The sequence below is a fragment of the Oryctolagus cuniculus genome, chromosome 13, assembly GCF_051225735.1.
Source record: "Oryctolagus cuniculus isolate XC-2025 breed Fujian yellow rabbit chromosome 13, ASM5122573v1, whole genome shotgun sequence".
NCBI lineage: Eukaryota > Metazoa > Chordata > Mammalia > Lagomorpha > Leporidae > Oryctolagus > Oryctolagus cuniculus.
Genome location: NC_142879.1, coordinates 78900048 through 78916103, shown reverse-complemented (window position 1 = coordinate 78916103; position 16056 = coordinate 78900048). Strand labels below are relative to the sequence as shown.

The 16056-nt window shown below is 39.0% G+C and overlaps 1 protein-coding gene across 1 annotated transcript in view; it reads left to right on the top strand.

The window, feature by feature from the left end:
- Positions 1-15353, top strand: part of LOC138844876 (aldo-keto reductase family 1 member C1) — a 29749-nt gene extending 14396 nt beyond the window's left edge. Inside the window, exons 6-7 of the mRNA XM_089311263.1 lie at positions 10918-11040; positions 15255-15353. Of these exons, the coding sequence (XP_089167389.1) occupies positions 10918-11040; positions 15255-15353 (222 nt within the window). The remainder of the gene's footprint in view (positions 1-10917; positions 11041-15254) is intronic.
- Positions 15354-16056: the final 703 nt, after the last annotated feature.

The window sequence follows — 16056 nt, the reverse complement described above, 5'->3', positions numbered from 1 at the left end:
ATTGCTTGTGTATACAAAAGCTGTTGATTTTTGTGCATTGATTTTATATCCTGCCACTTTGCCAAACTCCTCTATGAGTTCCAATAGTCTCTTAGTAGAGTTCTTTGGATCCTCTAAGTAAAGAATCTACTACTTGGTGTTAAAGAGATTCACTTAAGATCTAAGGCCACAATGGTTTGTACCTGAAATGGAAAGATAGTTCATGCAACTATTAATCAAAAGAGAACTGTGTTAGGTGTACTAATGTCAAAGTAAATATAATTTATTTTAAAAACTGTTACAATAAATAGAAGCCTTACATGTTGAGAAATTTGTTAATCCATTGAGATACGTGTAGCTAAGTAAAAACACACATGCACCAAATACCATAGCTCCAAAATTTATGAAGTCTTGAGAGAACTGCAAGAAGAAAAAGGGATCACTACAACACTAGCTAGAAATATCAACATTCAATTTATAGCAATTGTTAGAACAAGTAGTAGATCGATGTGTACATAGAAAAAAGAGCATCATAAACAATTATATGAAAACAATTAAATAATCCAGAACAAATAATCAAATTTCTAGAAATATACAATATTGAAGACTGAAAATGAAGAAATAGAAAACCTGCAAAGACCTCTATCTGGCAAGGATATTTAAACAAAGCACAACCCCCAACCCTCAAACCAATAAAAGTAAAACCATAACCAGAGTCTTCACTAGTGAATCCTACCAAAAATTCAGAGGAAAGTTAATATCAATTCTTTTCAAACTCTCCCCAAAAATTGCAAAGGAAGAAACAATTCCTAAGGCATCCTATGAAGCCAACATTACCAACCACAAAAGTCAGGCAAAGACATGATCAAAGAAAAAATACAGATAAGTATCCTAGTCACTATTAATGCATATATTCCCTACTAAATACTAGCAAGCCAAATTCAGTTGTATAATACAGAATATAAATCATGACCTAATAGGATTCATTCCTGTGATCTAAGGGTTATCCAGCACACAAACTTCAGTCAGTCATTATGACACGTTAGTAAGATGAAGGAAAAACCTCCAGAATATCTCAATTCAAGCAGAAAAGGCATTTGAAAAATTTCAACATTCATTCGTGTTCAAAACTTGAAACAAACTAGAAAGAAAAATAGCCTTTCTCAACTGAATTAAGTCCATAATTATAAAACCCACTACCGCCATAATTGTTGATGTCAAAAACTGAATAGGTATTTCCGGTTGTTCAATAACAAATAATGTCCATTTTAACACTTCTATTCAACAACATACCAATTTAAGTAACAGGAATAAAGAGATCTTGCAGGAGGTGACAGGAACAAGTGAACACCTGAAACGAATCTAAGCTAAAAACTGGTGGTCAAGACTAGGGGACTGATGTTATAAGCTGCATGACAGGAGGTGTAGGAAAGAAAGATATGGGATATAAATATGGGTAGGTGGGAGACGAATCACTGTTTTTTCCCTCCGAGGAATTTGGGGGAATAGCAGGGTTGTTTCTGAGGATTCTTATGAGGTTTTAATTATGGTATTACATGAAATTCACAACCTGATGAAATTTTAAGTAAACTCACCTCGATCACCCTTGATTCATGGAGTATATTCTTGGGTGAAGAAATTGGGGCTTAATGTACCCTCCAGATGCTCAAAGAGACAACAGAGGCACTTTGTGACTTCCCTGATGTTATTATTTGTCTTTCTTATCACAGAAGACTAGGATCAGCCCGTACATTCACTGGGGTGCATGATCTTGAGTGATGACAAAATGTTTTACTAGATTTAGAATGTTTCTGGATATGTACAATATGCAAAGGGGGAAAGATTGTAAAGAGAAAATTATTAGCTTTGATAGTTGTTTTCATTAATATAGGGTTGGGTCAATGCCAGTCACCAAAAAGACAGATATATGATTTCCCTAATCTGAAGTAGCGAATAGAGTACCTGTATTAGAGTCAAGTAGACATTTTGAGATTTGATGATATTTTACAGACTTTATGTTTTCTGTTGAGGAAATGCATTTATTTTTCTCTTCATACAATTTTTTTTTTTGGACAGGCAGAGTGGACAGTGAGAGAGAGAGAGACAGAGAGAAAGGTCTTCCTTTTGCCGTTGATTAAACCCCCAAGGTTGCGGCCAGCGCCCTGCAGCCAGCGAACCACGCTGATCCAAAGCCAGGAGCCGGGTGCTTCTCCTGGTCTCCCATGCGGGTGCAGCGCCCAAGGACTTGGGCCATCCTCCACTGAACTCCCAGGCCACAGCAGAGAGCTGGACTGGAAGAGGGCAACGGGGACAGAATCTGGCGCCCCCACTGGGAATTGAACCTCGTGTGCCAGCCCCGCAGGCAGAGGATTAGCCTATTGAACCGCGGCGCATGCCCCAACACCTTCTTAAGAAAAAAAAATAATTGCATTTACTTAGGCTGCAATCCTAGAGACATAGAATTCAATCAGCCTTGAAGAGACCTGAATATAATGTAAGCAAAAGGGACACAGAAAACAGAGCAAGTAGGATACGAATTCAACCGGAATGATTGTATTCAAGAAAAATAAATTCACAGAGCTGGGTGACCAACTGTTGGCATGCACACAACCAAACACATGGCAGAGGGTAGAGTCCTCAGTGGACCGGGCCTTATATATCTTAGAGTGGGCTAAGTGTCTGAATGTGAGGTGGGGGCAATAGAGGGAGATGAGATTCTCTACACAGGTTTTTCAGGTAGCCTGCTGGCATTCAGCCCTGAAAAAGAATGTAGCAGGTGGAATGTGAGACTGAACTGGTCTCTGGAAAGAAGGCAGAGATAAGGGATAAAATTGGCTTTTATCTGCTTTCTGGCAAGAACCTACAATGGTCCTTGTTCCATCAGTTAAAGCAACCTAAAATAACAAAAACAAAGCCAGAGGTAGACATACTACATGGCAGTTATGATCAAGACAGCCTGGTATGGGCACAAAAATAGACATGTAGACTACCAGGACAGAATAGAAATCACAGAAATTAGTCCATGTGAAACAACAAACTCATTTTTGATAAACGAGCTCAAATCACTCTTTGGAGAAAAGACAGCCTTTTCAAAAAGCATGGTGGCAAAATTAGATCTACACATGCAGAAGTATGAAGCAAGACCCTTATCTTAAACCTTATAAAAAAGTCAATTCAAAATGGATCAAGGATCTAAATCTATGATCAATCTTATGCTATCAAATTACTAGAAGAAAATATCAAAGAAATTCGGTAGTACATTAGCATAAGCACAGACTTCTTAGATAAGACCAGAAGCACAGGCAATACAAATAAAAATAGAGAAATGGGAATACATACAACCAAGAAGCTTCTGCACTGCAGTAGAAACTCTCGATGAAGTGATGAGACAACCAGCATAGTGGGAGAACATATTTGCAAACTATGCAATGATATCCAGGATCAATAAAGAGCTCAAGAAACTCAGCAGGAATACAAGAGTCCAGTTAAAAAATAGAGCAAAGGAGATGAACAGGTAATTTTCAAACGATGAGAACAAATTGCTAACAGACAAATGAAAAAAATGATCAAGAACATTAGTCATCAGAGGAATGTAAATAAAAATCACAGTGAGGTATCACCTCACTCAAGGCAGAATGGCTATCATCCAAAAATCAAAAAACAATAAATGCTGGTGAGGATGTGGAGGAGAAGCACCGAATGCGCTGTTGGTGGGAATGTAAACTAGCACAATGGTTATGGAAGACAGTAAGGAGATTCCTCAGAGATCTGAAAATAGATCTAGCATATGATCCAGCCATTCCACCCCTAGGAATTTTCTCAAAGAAATGAAATCAGCATATGGCCGGCGCCGCGGCTCAATAGGCTAATCCTCCGCCTTGCAGCACCAGCACACCAGGTTCTAGTCCCGGTCGGGGCGCCGGATTCTGTCCTGGTTGCCCCTCTTCCAGGCCAGCTCTCTGCTGTGGCCTGGGAGTGCAGTGAAGGATTGCCCAAGTGCTTGGGCCCTGCACCCCATGGGAGAACAGGAGAAGTACCTGGCTCCTGCCATCGGATCAACGCGGTGTGCCGGCCGCAGTGCACCGGCCGTGGTGGCCATTGGAGAGTGAACCAACGGCAAAGAAAGACCTTTCTCTCTGTCACTCTCTCTCACTGTCAACTCTGCCTGTCAAAAAAAAAAAAAGAAGAAGAAGAAGAAAGAAATCAGCATATGAAGAGTTACTTACACCTCCGTGTTTATTGCAGCTCAATTTACCATGACTAAAATATGAAATCACTCATGTCCATTGACTGATGATTGGAGACAGCAAATGTGGTCTATATACACCATGGAATACTTCACAGCGAAATCCTCTGAAATCACTTGAAGCAAAATGGATGCCATTGGAGATCATTATGCTCAGTGAAATCAGCCAGTTTCAAAAAGACAAATATCGTATATTTTCTCTGATATGTGGCAGTTATTATTGAACACAAAATATGTATAGGAATGAATGAAAAGGACATCTTATGATATAATTGTCATATTTAGCCCTTGTTTATAGTTTTTGGCACTGTGATCTTTCTGCTTTTAATTTTTGATTGTATAGTTTACTGGTGATTTAAGACTGTGAGTATACAGTGGATTAAAATTACGTCTTCGCAAAAATAATGAGATGAAAAAATGGAAGGTGAGGAGATGGTTGGGAGAGTGAGGGGGGAGGAAGGGAAATATGTTTATCTTCTTAGAAATGTACCTATGAATGCCATGAAATCTCTTTTCATTATTTAATAAAAATTAAAAATTAAAAAAAATAGGTGCCCTGATGTCAAGGCTTTTCTCTTAAATCTCTACTACCTGCATGAGCAATCTCCAGTGCACCCATCCAATTCTGGATCTTGTCTCACAAGGATTAATACAATACTGTAACTTTGGCTGCAAATATTTTTATTAAAAAGCTTGGCTGACTCAGACATTTCATGACATCTAAAAGAGTCAATGAATGACGAGTTCTGCTGTTAAATAGTTTGGGCAAAATTTAATAATTTCATGATTTTTGACCTTAACATAAAAAGCAGGGATGTGTAATAGGTAGTATTGGGGAGTGTGGATTGGTAAAATTTTAGATAGACAGGTCATCAAAGAAGATACTGTTATGATAGTCTAAAATGTCTAGAATTATAACCAGGTCTTGACTCCTATCCCAGAATATGAATATACAATTGCTAGATCATGCACACAATCGTTCAGGCAAGCCCAGTCTTATAATAAATTATATGTAAAATGAGAGTAACGTGCAATATTATTTAGATTAAAAAATCTGTGTGTAATAATTGTAGTTCAAATGGTATGGTCAACTGAATCTCAGTTGTGGCCACTGTTCTTAGGTCATAGGAATGGTTATGGTGAGAACAGTGTGGCTCTTTTACGTTCATTGTTTCAACAGATACACAGAGCACCCTCAGTGATGAAGAACTTCTTCATTAACATGATTGCAATCTGCTTAGAAGAGAATATTTGTTCCTAATAACCAATGCACATAATATCATATTATTCGTGGGTATTTGACCAATGGCCTTTCACTCTCTCTTAGTTTTCTCAGTGTTGTTTTAGTTGTGGATAGATGTTGAGGTTGTCAGATGCTTCTTCTGCATCAATTGAAATGATCATATGGATTTTTTTCTTGCTGTCACTTTTTAATGTGGTTTATTATGTGGAATGAACTAATGTATTAAACCACATTTGAAATCAGGAATTAAGTCCACCTTGGTGTTCTGTATAATTTTTACATATGTTCTTAAATTTGGTGAGCTAACATTTTCTTGAGAATTATCACTAATTTATACAGAATATTGGTCTGAAATTTTCAGTTCTTTCTTTTCTGTTTACTTTTCTATTTAAGCAGAGGGACCAAATTTCATGTATTTAATAATTGCAGTTTAAGATAATAATAATAATTTCTAATAGAGATTCTTGGCTTTAGTGTCAAATTAATCTTGGTCTCATAGAATGAGTTAGGCTTGTTTCCTTCTATTTCATTTCCGATGCGATGAAGCGAAGTGGTGTTATTTATTTAAGTATTTGGTAAAACCACAGGAAATGTAACAAGTCCATGGTGTTTCTGCTCTAGGATTTTTGGTTACTGATTCAATCCCATTCATATCACAGGTCTATTCAGATGACTGTTTTTGCTGCAGCAACTTCATAAGCTTATGGCAAAATAAGTTATACACAATCTTCAATTTATCTGAACTGCTGTCCCTTACCACTTTGTGTTATAAAGCCAGTGTTTTCTGGGGCAGGCAATGCTGCATAGCAGGTAAAGCTACCTACCACATAGGCACCAGTACAGTCCTGGCTGCCCCACTTCTGATTCAGCTCCCTGTGATTGTGCCTGGGAAGGCAGTGGAAGATGGCCCAAGTCCTTGAGCCCTGGCACCCATGAGGGAGAATGAATGAAGTTCATGGCTCCTTGCTTTGGACTGGTGCACCTCTGGCTGATGCTGCTTGGGTAGTGAACCAGTGGTGGAAGACCTCTCTCTCTCTCAGACTCTGACGCTGTAACTCTGACTTTCAAAGAAATAAATACACCTTTTAAAAAAAAGCCAATACTTTCATGCTGGGCTCTGACATCTTCCAATCACTGTCTAAGAGAAAATTTTTATAGAATGTGGAAAGCAACAAGAGTCAGATAATGGTAGTGTCTTTTGATTTTCATTATAAAATGCATTTTTTATTCATGCCTTTTGATTCAGGCAGTTATGATAATGCTGTTTCAAATTTCTTGCTCTTCTATATCCTTATGTAGACACAGAGATCTGTGGTAGGACATGGCTGTGTTCTGCCTCGTGACAACTTCAGAGCTGGGGTGACAATTATGCCCATGCATAACAGGTGAACCTGAATGGTCCAAACAATTCGAGGAAGTGGGTGTTTCAGTGAAAACAGAGACCAGAGGACCTTAGGTACCACTCAAGACCTTGATTATTACCTTTGAGATAGAAGATTACCAAGAATGACCAATGTTAACATAATCCCAAAACAATGGATTTCAAGAGAATAAAGGATTGTGCTGACATGTTACACACTGAATTTGTAGTTGGAAATTCAGGAATGCTTGACATTGCTGATTCAGAGAGCTAAGAGACAAGTGATTTCCTCGTGGATGTGGTAAAACTGGTCTCACTGAAACATAAGTTCATTAGCTGCATCATATGGTGGGCCCATCTGTAGTTTTTGGAGGAATCTCCATATGTTTTCCATGATGATTATATGAATTTCACTCTCAAGAACAGTGCATTAGGGTACTTTTTTCTCTACAATCTTCCTATTTCTCATTATTATGTTTTGATAATGGCCATTCTCACTGGGGTGAGTTAATACTGCATGGGCTTTTATTTTCAAGAGTGATCCTGAGCATTTTTTTCATGTGTCTATCAGCCATTTCTTTTTCTTCTTTGGAAACTGTCTATTCATATCATTTGCCAATTTATTTTCTTTTTAGGACATATTTATTTGATTGAAAGTCAGAATTACAGAGAGATAGAGATAGAAAAATAGATGATAGATGATAGATAGATAGATACATAGACAGACAGACAGACAGATATTTTCTACTCACTGGTTCACTACCCAGATGGCTGTGACTGCCCGGACTACGCCAGGCAGAAGCCAGGAGCCAAGAGTTTCATGCAGGCTTCCCACATGGATGGCAGGGGTCCAAACACTTGGACTATATCCCGCTGCTTTTCATAGGCCATTACAGGGAACTGGATGGAAAGTAGAGCAGCTGGCTCATGTATGGGTCGCTGCCATGGTAGGCAGTTGCTTAACCTGCTGCATCACAATGCTGGCACAGTCTTTTGCCCATTTCTTTCTTTCATTTTTTTATATATTTTACAGGTAGAGTTATAGACAGTGAGAGAGAGACAGAGAAAAAGGTCTTCCTTCTGTTGGTTCACTCCCCAAATGGCCACTACAGCCAGCGCTGCGCCGACCTGAAGCAAGGATCCAGGTACTTCTCCGGATCTCCCATGTGGGTGCAGGGGCCCAAGCACTTGGGCCATCCTCCACTGCCCTCTCGGGCCTCAGAATCAGCCCTAAAGGCATTCCGATCTGGCTGAAAAGCCCATGAGAGTATATCAGGCATGGAAAGCCAAGACACTCTGGCAAAAGATCTCTGTGAGTGAGATCCCAGTGGAAAGAACAGGTCTTCAAAGAAGGAGGTACCTTTCTCTGAAGGGAGGAGAGAACCTCCACTTTGAATATGACCTTGTCTAAACAAGATAAGAGTCAGAGAACTCAGAAGGCTTCCATAGCCTTGGAAACTCATGACTGGAGCATAGGGAGATTACTGATGCCATAGACAGGAGTGTCAATTGGTAAAGTCAACAACAGGAGTCACTGTGCACTTACTCCTCAGGTAGGATCTCTGTCCTTAATGTGCTGTGCATTGAGATTTAATGCTATAACGAGTACTCAAACAATATATTTCACTTTGTGTTTCTATGGGGGTGCAAACTGTTGAAATCCTTACTAAACTGATCCTCTGTAAAAAAAAAAAAAAAAAAGAAATTATCAATTCCCAACTTGACTCTCACTGGGATTAAACATGACAATAGGTCTGCTCTGATTTCATCATCATTTAAAAAAAAATCATCTATTATTTTTCACTTTATGTTTCTGTGTGGGAGCAAACTGTTGAAATCCATACTTAATGTATACTAAGCTGATCTTCTGTATATTAAGATAATCAAAAATGAATCTTGATGTGAATGGAAGGGGAGAGGGAGTGGGAAAGAGGAGGGTTGTGGGTGGGAGGGATGGTATGGGGGGGAAGCCATTGTAATCCATAAGTCGTACTTTGGAAATTTATATTCATTAAATAAAAGTTTAAAAAAAAAGAAAAAAAATAAGAAATTATAAAACTAAACAAAAGATACTGTTTATGATTTTTAAGAATTTATTGAGACCTGCTTTATGGTCTAGTATATGTTCTACATTAGAAAATGTTCTGTGTCCTGTTGAAAATAATGTGTACTGTGCAGCTATGATATGGGATACTATGTAGCTGTCTGTTATGTTCATTTGATCTACAGTGTAGTTTATCTCTATTGTCTCTTAATTGATTTTTTTTCCAGTTCATCTGTCCATTCATGAATGTTGGGTGTTACTGTATCCCAGTACTGAAAAATTGGAGCTAAGCCTTTTTCAGTATATCTATCTATTTGCTTTGTATACTCTGTCAAACACAATCCAAAAAAGGGTCATTATCATTACTTGATGGCATATTCACCTCTGGTGTAATAGCCACCATGGATTAGTGTGTTTATAAATAATAACCAAATAAATTATAGAAGTTCTGATGATATCTCAGGACACAGGAAATCCAAAAAGGGTGATCAGTTTCATCATTTTTAGAAGTGTATTTATTTAACTGAGAGGTAAAGTTATAGACAGAGAGAGAGGCAGAGGGAAAGGTCTTCAGTCTAATAGTTCACTCCCCAAATGGCCTCAATGGCCAGAGCTGAGTGATCAGAAGCCAGGAGCCAGGAGCCAGAAGCTTCTTCTGGGTCTCCCATGTGGTTACAGGGGCCCAAGCACTTACACCATCTTCCACTGATTTACCAGGCCATAAGTAGCAAGCTGGATTGGAAGGGGAGCATCTGGGTCAAACAGGCACCCATATGGGATGATGGCAGCACAGCTGGAGGCTTAGCCTACTAAACCACAGTGCTGGACTCATCAGATTCATCATTTTTAACTAGTAAAAAACCCTCAGTATCAGATAAAGAATTCAAGTATATTGGATAATGTGTCCAGTCAGAGCAATAATGAAATAATGTTAGGAAATATATTTGGTTTTGTCAGTAATTTTTACAATAATACCAAAAAATTTACCTTGTTTTTGCCAGAGCCTTTTAATTGATGGTGTATATGACTGTGAGGCAATTATAACCTCATGGACATTAACATTTTATAGCTTTTCTGCATTTTCAAGCATTACACTTATCATGGAATAGAACTTTGACCTTGGGTCTGTAGAACAAGTACATGCTGATTGATCCACATGTTTGCAGAGAGTTTAGGAACACTGACGGTTTAGCCTGTATCAAGATCAACATTCATTATTTGTAGAGACCAATGCCATGTAACTATTGACTTTCACAGTGAAAGAGAGGTATTTCTCTAGAGGAAAGAACAGAACCACCCAAAGTAACATAAATCCATAGAACCCTATTAGGATCTGGAAAATCACATTTATTAATACACATAATAGATATGAGAAGAGAGGAAGTATAGAGCATAATGACATTCCTTACCACTTGATATGCAAGAAACTTTGTAAACGTAAGTATGTAGAATGTTGCTCCAAATATTTCATCGTAGTCTAGTATTCCAATTCCTAGATACTTCTGGCTGTACTGCTCTGGGGTAGAAAATTGAATAGGGTGATAGAGTGAAAATGACTGCTTGTGTTCCCGTCTGTGGATGAGAGTTTTCCCACAGATGAACATGGAAATGTAATATTTGAGATAATGGATCTCCATGACACATAGGAGGTGAAAATCTGGGTCAGTGAGTACAAAGGAAGCAGGAGGAGGGAGTATCAGATCATACTTACTATCCTTGATAAGGATTAATCTGCTGGGGTGTTGAGTGAGGAAGACACACTGCATGTAACAGAGAGAAACAGAAAGAAATAGGGGCAAGGAGGGCAGGCACATTATTCTGTTCATGTACAACAATTTCTCTGGCTACTTACAGAGGGCACAGGAATTCCTTTTCTTTGTATCACTGTCTTCCCTTATGCTCTTCGTTTGTTTTCTCCTTGTTGGTCAGTCAGTGCCCATTAGCTTTATTATAATCTCTTAACAATGTTCCTTTTAACTGTGTTATCATGCTTTTGTATTATTCTAGCCAATGGTAGAATATTTCTTCACAATAGTTCCCCCTAGGCCATGGAAAAGTTCAAGGATGCAGGATTGCCCAAGCCCATTGGGGTATCCAACGTCAACCTCAGGCAGTTGGAGATCATTCTGAGCAAGCCAGGGCTCAAGTACAAGCCTGTGTGCAACCAGGTGAGGACTCTCAACATCTTCTCCTGCTTTCCATTCCTTTCTTCTTCTCTCCTGGCAGGTGTCCATTTGTGCCCCTCTTCGCTTTACTTTGTGAAATGAAGATTTTACAGTGTTAGCCTCTATGTGAAAGGGCAGGGAGGGCCTGCATTGTATCTATGCTTATAAAAGTCTCAGTGAAAAGTTGAGGACATTTTTGTGCTGAAATGTGTGTAACGCAGCAGTCAGAAATAAACCTCAGGGTGAAAATGGAATTCTTCCTTGTTAAAGAAAGATCCATTGCAGGATACCTGAATATTGACTGCTAAGGTAATGCAGAAGCACCATTTACAGGGAAGAAGTCCATGAAAATCTCTAATGGGCAGTTCATAAAGACATGTGAGACGGGAAGAGAGAGGTGGTAAAGGTTTGTGTGGTGTTCATACCTGAGTCTTTTCCTCTTTGCATCTCTGATTTTAGGTGTCTTGAACAGAGAGCTAGATACACAAAAACTTAGCTGGAGACTATGATAATAATCTGGGGAGGAGGGAGCAAGTTATCGAATTATGATGATAGTATGGTGAGCAACATCAACACTCATGAAATTTTAGGAAAACTTAAGCAGGTCTTGTCTATTAGCCCACTTTAGTCTGCGTCTCCTCCCTGCTGTCTCTCATCAAATCAACATGTGTCGGTGCGTGGTGTTGTGTTTTATCTAACAATTTGCAGTTGTCACAACCCAGTACAGATCTTTGGGTTGTGAACATACAGCCAATATCGTGGCATAGCATGTTAAGCTACCTTGTGAGATGCCGGCATCACATGTGGATGTTGTTACAAAACCGGATGCTCCACTTCTGATCCAGCTGCCTGCTAATGGCCTGGGAAAAGCAGCAGAAAATGAACAAATATTTGACCTCTGTCACCCATATCAAGGACAAAAATGAAGCTCCTGGCTTCAGCCTGACCTGCTGCTGGCCATTGCAGTCTTCTGGAGAGTGAACCAGAGGATAGAAGATTTATCTCTCCATCTTTTCCTCTCCTTTCTTCTCTGTAACTCTGTCTTTGAAGAAGTACAAATGAATCATAAAAAACTATATAATAAAACATGATTTTGGTAATTAATGTTGTAGCACTCTGATTTTTAAATAAAATATAAAATTATATGGCTTTCAATATTAGTTTTCCATTTAACTGTGTTATCATTCTTTTATATTATTCTAGCCAATGGTAGAATATTTCTTCACAATAGTTCCCCCTTGGCCATGGAAAAGGTCAAGGATGCAGGATTGCCCAAGCCCATTGGGGTATCCAACGTCAACCTCAGGCAGTTGGATTTTCAAATAAAAGACAAAATTATTACGGCTTTCAATATTCATTTTTCTCCAAGTTTTATTTTATCATAATCCCATTGAAACATTCAGAACATTTGAAGGCATTGATGCAAAGCTTGCAGGCTTTTTCACACACACTCAAAATTGTTGGCAGCTTTTCATATGTCCAAAGTTAGTAGGCATACATAAGTATGTCTTCATACATATGAGCAATATTTTGTAGAACTTCTTGATAGTATGTGGTAAACCTGCCTAAAAAGCCCAGCACACCTGAGAAAGCATCTCCTGTGGTTAAATTTACTCTCCCACATGGTTTAAGTTTCATTATTGAATCAAACTGAGTTAATAATTATGAGTTAATAATAATGAGTTAATAATTAACAGATTAGCATTGATTTCAGAGGTCTTGAAAGTTTATTTATAGGAACATTTTCTGGGGGAAAGGAAATAGATGAAGGAGTGGTACCACAACAGGGTAAAATTTAATTAGTGGTGAACTTAGATACTTCACCACTAGCAATGGACTAATAATAATAATGAATTTAGATACTTCACCACCAATAATGGACTAATAACGGAATAGTGGAAAATTACTAAGGTATCTCCATACTGTCTTCCACAGTGGCTGAACCACCAGCAGTGGTTTACATTACCACCAGCAGTGGATTAGTCTCCTTTCCTTTTCATTGATATTAACAACTAAAACACTGCATTTACCTTGAAAAGGTTTGGTTGTAGAAGAGGCACTAGAAACAATTAGCTATGATTTTCTGAAAAATAATGATCTCGATGCAGAAGATGAAGTCTTAAAAGTAGATTTAAATCCAAAGAATGAACATTTAGTCAGAAATTTCACAAATGGGAGAGAATTTACAGCCAGCCTAAGGTCTTTGCTCTTCTTCTGTGCTCTTAGGTTAAAGAATCTAAGCAAACAAATAAAATGAGAGTAACAAGGATTATCTATCCCTCTACCTGTGAGATTTTTAATTCATGATACAAGCAAATATGATAATGTATTAAAGATTAGTATAATATAAATATATACATTATTCAAAATTGATAGGCTATAATTGCTAATGTTTTATTAGTATAGAGGAAAAAGCAGAATGCAGCAGAGAAATAATGCAGATAGACAACCAAGCAAAAAATAATTTCTACTATCTTTAAATACTTTAGTAACTATTCATTATTATCACTTTATATTTACAGTAGTTATGAAATACAGAGCTACACAAATTATGGAGGAAATCTTTGGACAATGAACTCTATTTATCCGTGACATTCTCTCCATTTCCTAATCTGATATATTATGCTGTGTCATGGGTTAATAATTAAAGGATTAAAAAATCATATCAAATGACTTGAAGTAACCTAAATGCTGTTTTAGTATTGAATAGTATAACGGCATGTTATTGTTCAAAAACTGACAAAACACATTTCTATTTTCTTTGAGAATTTCGTATAAGATAGCACTTTGCATTATTGAAAGATGTAGGTAAGTGAGAGGAATATGTTTCTAATTCTGCATGTTTGGTTGGGGTTGGCAATGGCTGGGAAAAGTTGTCAGCCTGGAGGAGAGTAGGAAAAGATTTTTCAGTCGTTGTTTCTCCAGTGCTGCCAGCAACAGGAGATTCACTGCATAGACACAGGAGCCAAGGCAATAACCAAGGAAGACCAACAGTACAGGCAATCCCTTCAAGCAATGCTGGCTAAGATCTTAGGCTATTATGTCTCCTTGGAGGATGTTAAATCACAGGAATTGGGATACTGAGGGGTTTGGCTCAGGAAGAGGGCTGAGGAGTCAACTATGAGGAAGACAGAGGAAAAAGGATTTGAGCACATCTTCTCTTAGGAATATAAGTAAGGTCTTCTTTTTTCAAGATTTATTTTATTTACTGGAAAGAGAGAGAGACAGGAAGAGACAGAGACAGGCAGACACACACACACAAACACACACACATCACACACATACACACACACAGATATCTTCCATCTGTTGGTTCACTCTCTAAATGACCATGACTTTTGGGGCTGGGCCAGGGCACAGTCAGGAGCCAGGAATTCTTCATTGCCTCCCATGTGGGTTCAGGGGCCCAAGCACTCAGGCCATTCTACACTACTTTGCCAGATGTATTAGCAGGGAGCTGGATTGAAAGTAGAGCTTCTGGGATTCAACCAGCATTTCCATATAGGATCTGGCATAGTAGGCTGCAGCTTAACCTACTATGCCACAACTCCATCCCTCAACAGATTATTTATAACAATATCTGCAGATAAAAGGCCACTTTCCAAAAATGTTTTTGAGAGACAGAATTGAGGCTCAGACGTTCACTTTTATGTGTTTCCAGAGCTCCAAGGGTCACCTTAATGCTGACTGCAAGTTGTGTTGTGGGACCCACAGATCCTGTCCAAGGGAATGGCTATATACTGGAGAGTGACTTTGGCTTTATAACAGGAAATAAACTGCCTTGAGTTACTCTCTGTGTGTAGTTTAGGCTCAGAACAAAGGGCATACTTGGGAGTTCCTATCAGATGTGCCCAGGTAGGGCCAGGGAGATCCAGCCAGAGTTCATGGGTGGAGCAAGTGTTCAGAGGGGTAGCTGACACAGGAGTCATGGAGTAACTCCAGCTACTATCAGTGGAGGCAGGGGATGTTGGAGCTGACTGGTGTGTTCTGAGTCCCTTCACCCACCCAGATGTAAGCACTAACTCACACTGTATTGTGCTCTTCCAGTCTTCTGTGAGATTCATCCCCAGTGTGTAGTGAGCTCTGAGCATCTATAGTCAGGCTGGATGGGTGCACAGGAACAAAGCCACAATCTGCAGTTTTTCAAGTGACTGGGGAAGGAGGGGAGGCCATGGGGAAGAGTATGATCCCCAATTCTATTTATTTGCAATTCCTAGGAGCTGTGTTTCCAAGCTGCTCTGCTCCCCTCCTGTCACAGTGGCAAGCCATGTATGGTCCTGGGCTTTGTGATTGCTGGTGCCCTGTTGGAACCTTAGAGCTCAGTTTGCCCTGCGAGAATGCAGGCATGTGTTTGAGGGCTGGACTTAAAACCAGTGAGAACTGTGGAATTTTCCCACTTCAGGGCTGCTGGTCTGTATTGCTGGCAGGAGGTGAAACACCTCTTTGCCCTTTTTCCATTTAATACGGCATTCGCAGACAAAAGGAGGTGAGCTAAGGCCTGTATCTGCTGGTGCCAGTGGCCAGGACGGTGTTTATGTCTTCTCTCTCTGCTGGATTGAGGAGTCTCTGTGCTGTTCTGTCAGTGCAATACTGGCTTCCTTAGCTCTTGGTGGGGTGGGTTTGTGGGTGAATAGCTATTCAAATCATGTCTCTAGGAGACAATCACTGGAGCATCTTACTCAGCAATCATTTTGCTGTGAACTCCTCAGATTTAACTTGTGGTCTTTCATTGACAGCCTATGTTGGAAAAATTGCTCATTAATCGTTTAATTCTCTGTATGTGAGGTGTGTGTGTGTGTGTGTGTGTGTAGTATAAGAAAGCTAATTGCTTCAAAGGATACATGATTAGAAGGGATTTCATCAAGACAAAAATAAAACAAACAAAACAGTGGGTGCCTGGATGTTTGTAGTCTGAAGTCAATAGTCATTTGATTAATGTTTTGCAATACTTTACAACATGTAAGAGATTATGAAGGGAAAATTTACTAAATGTAATGGTTTATTTGTCAGTGATAAGAT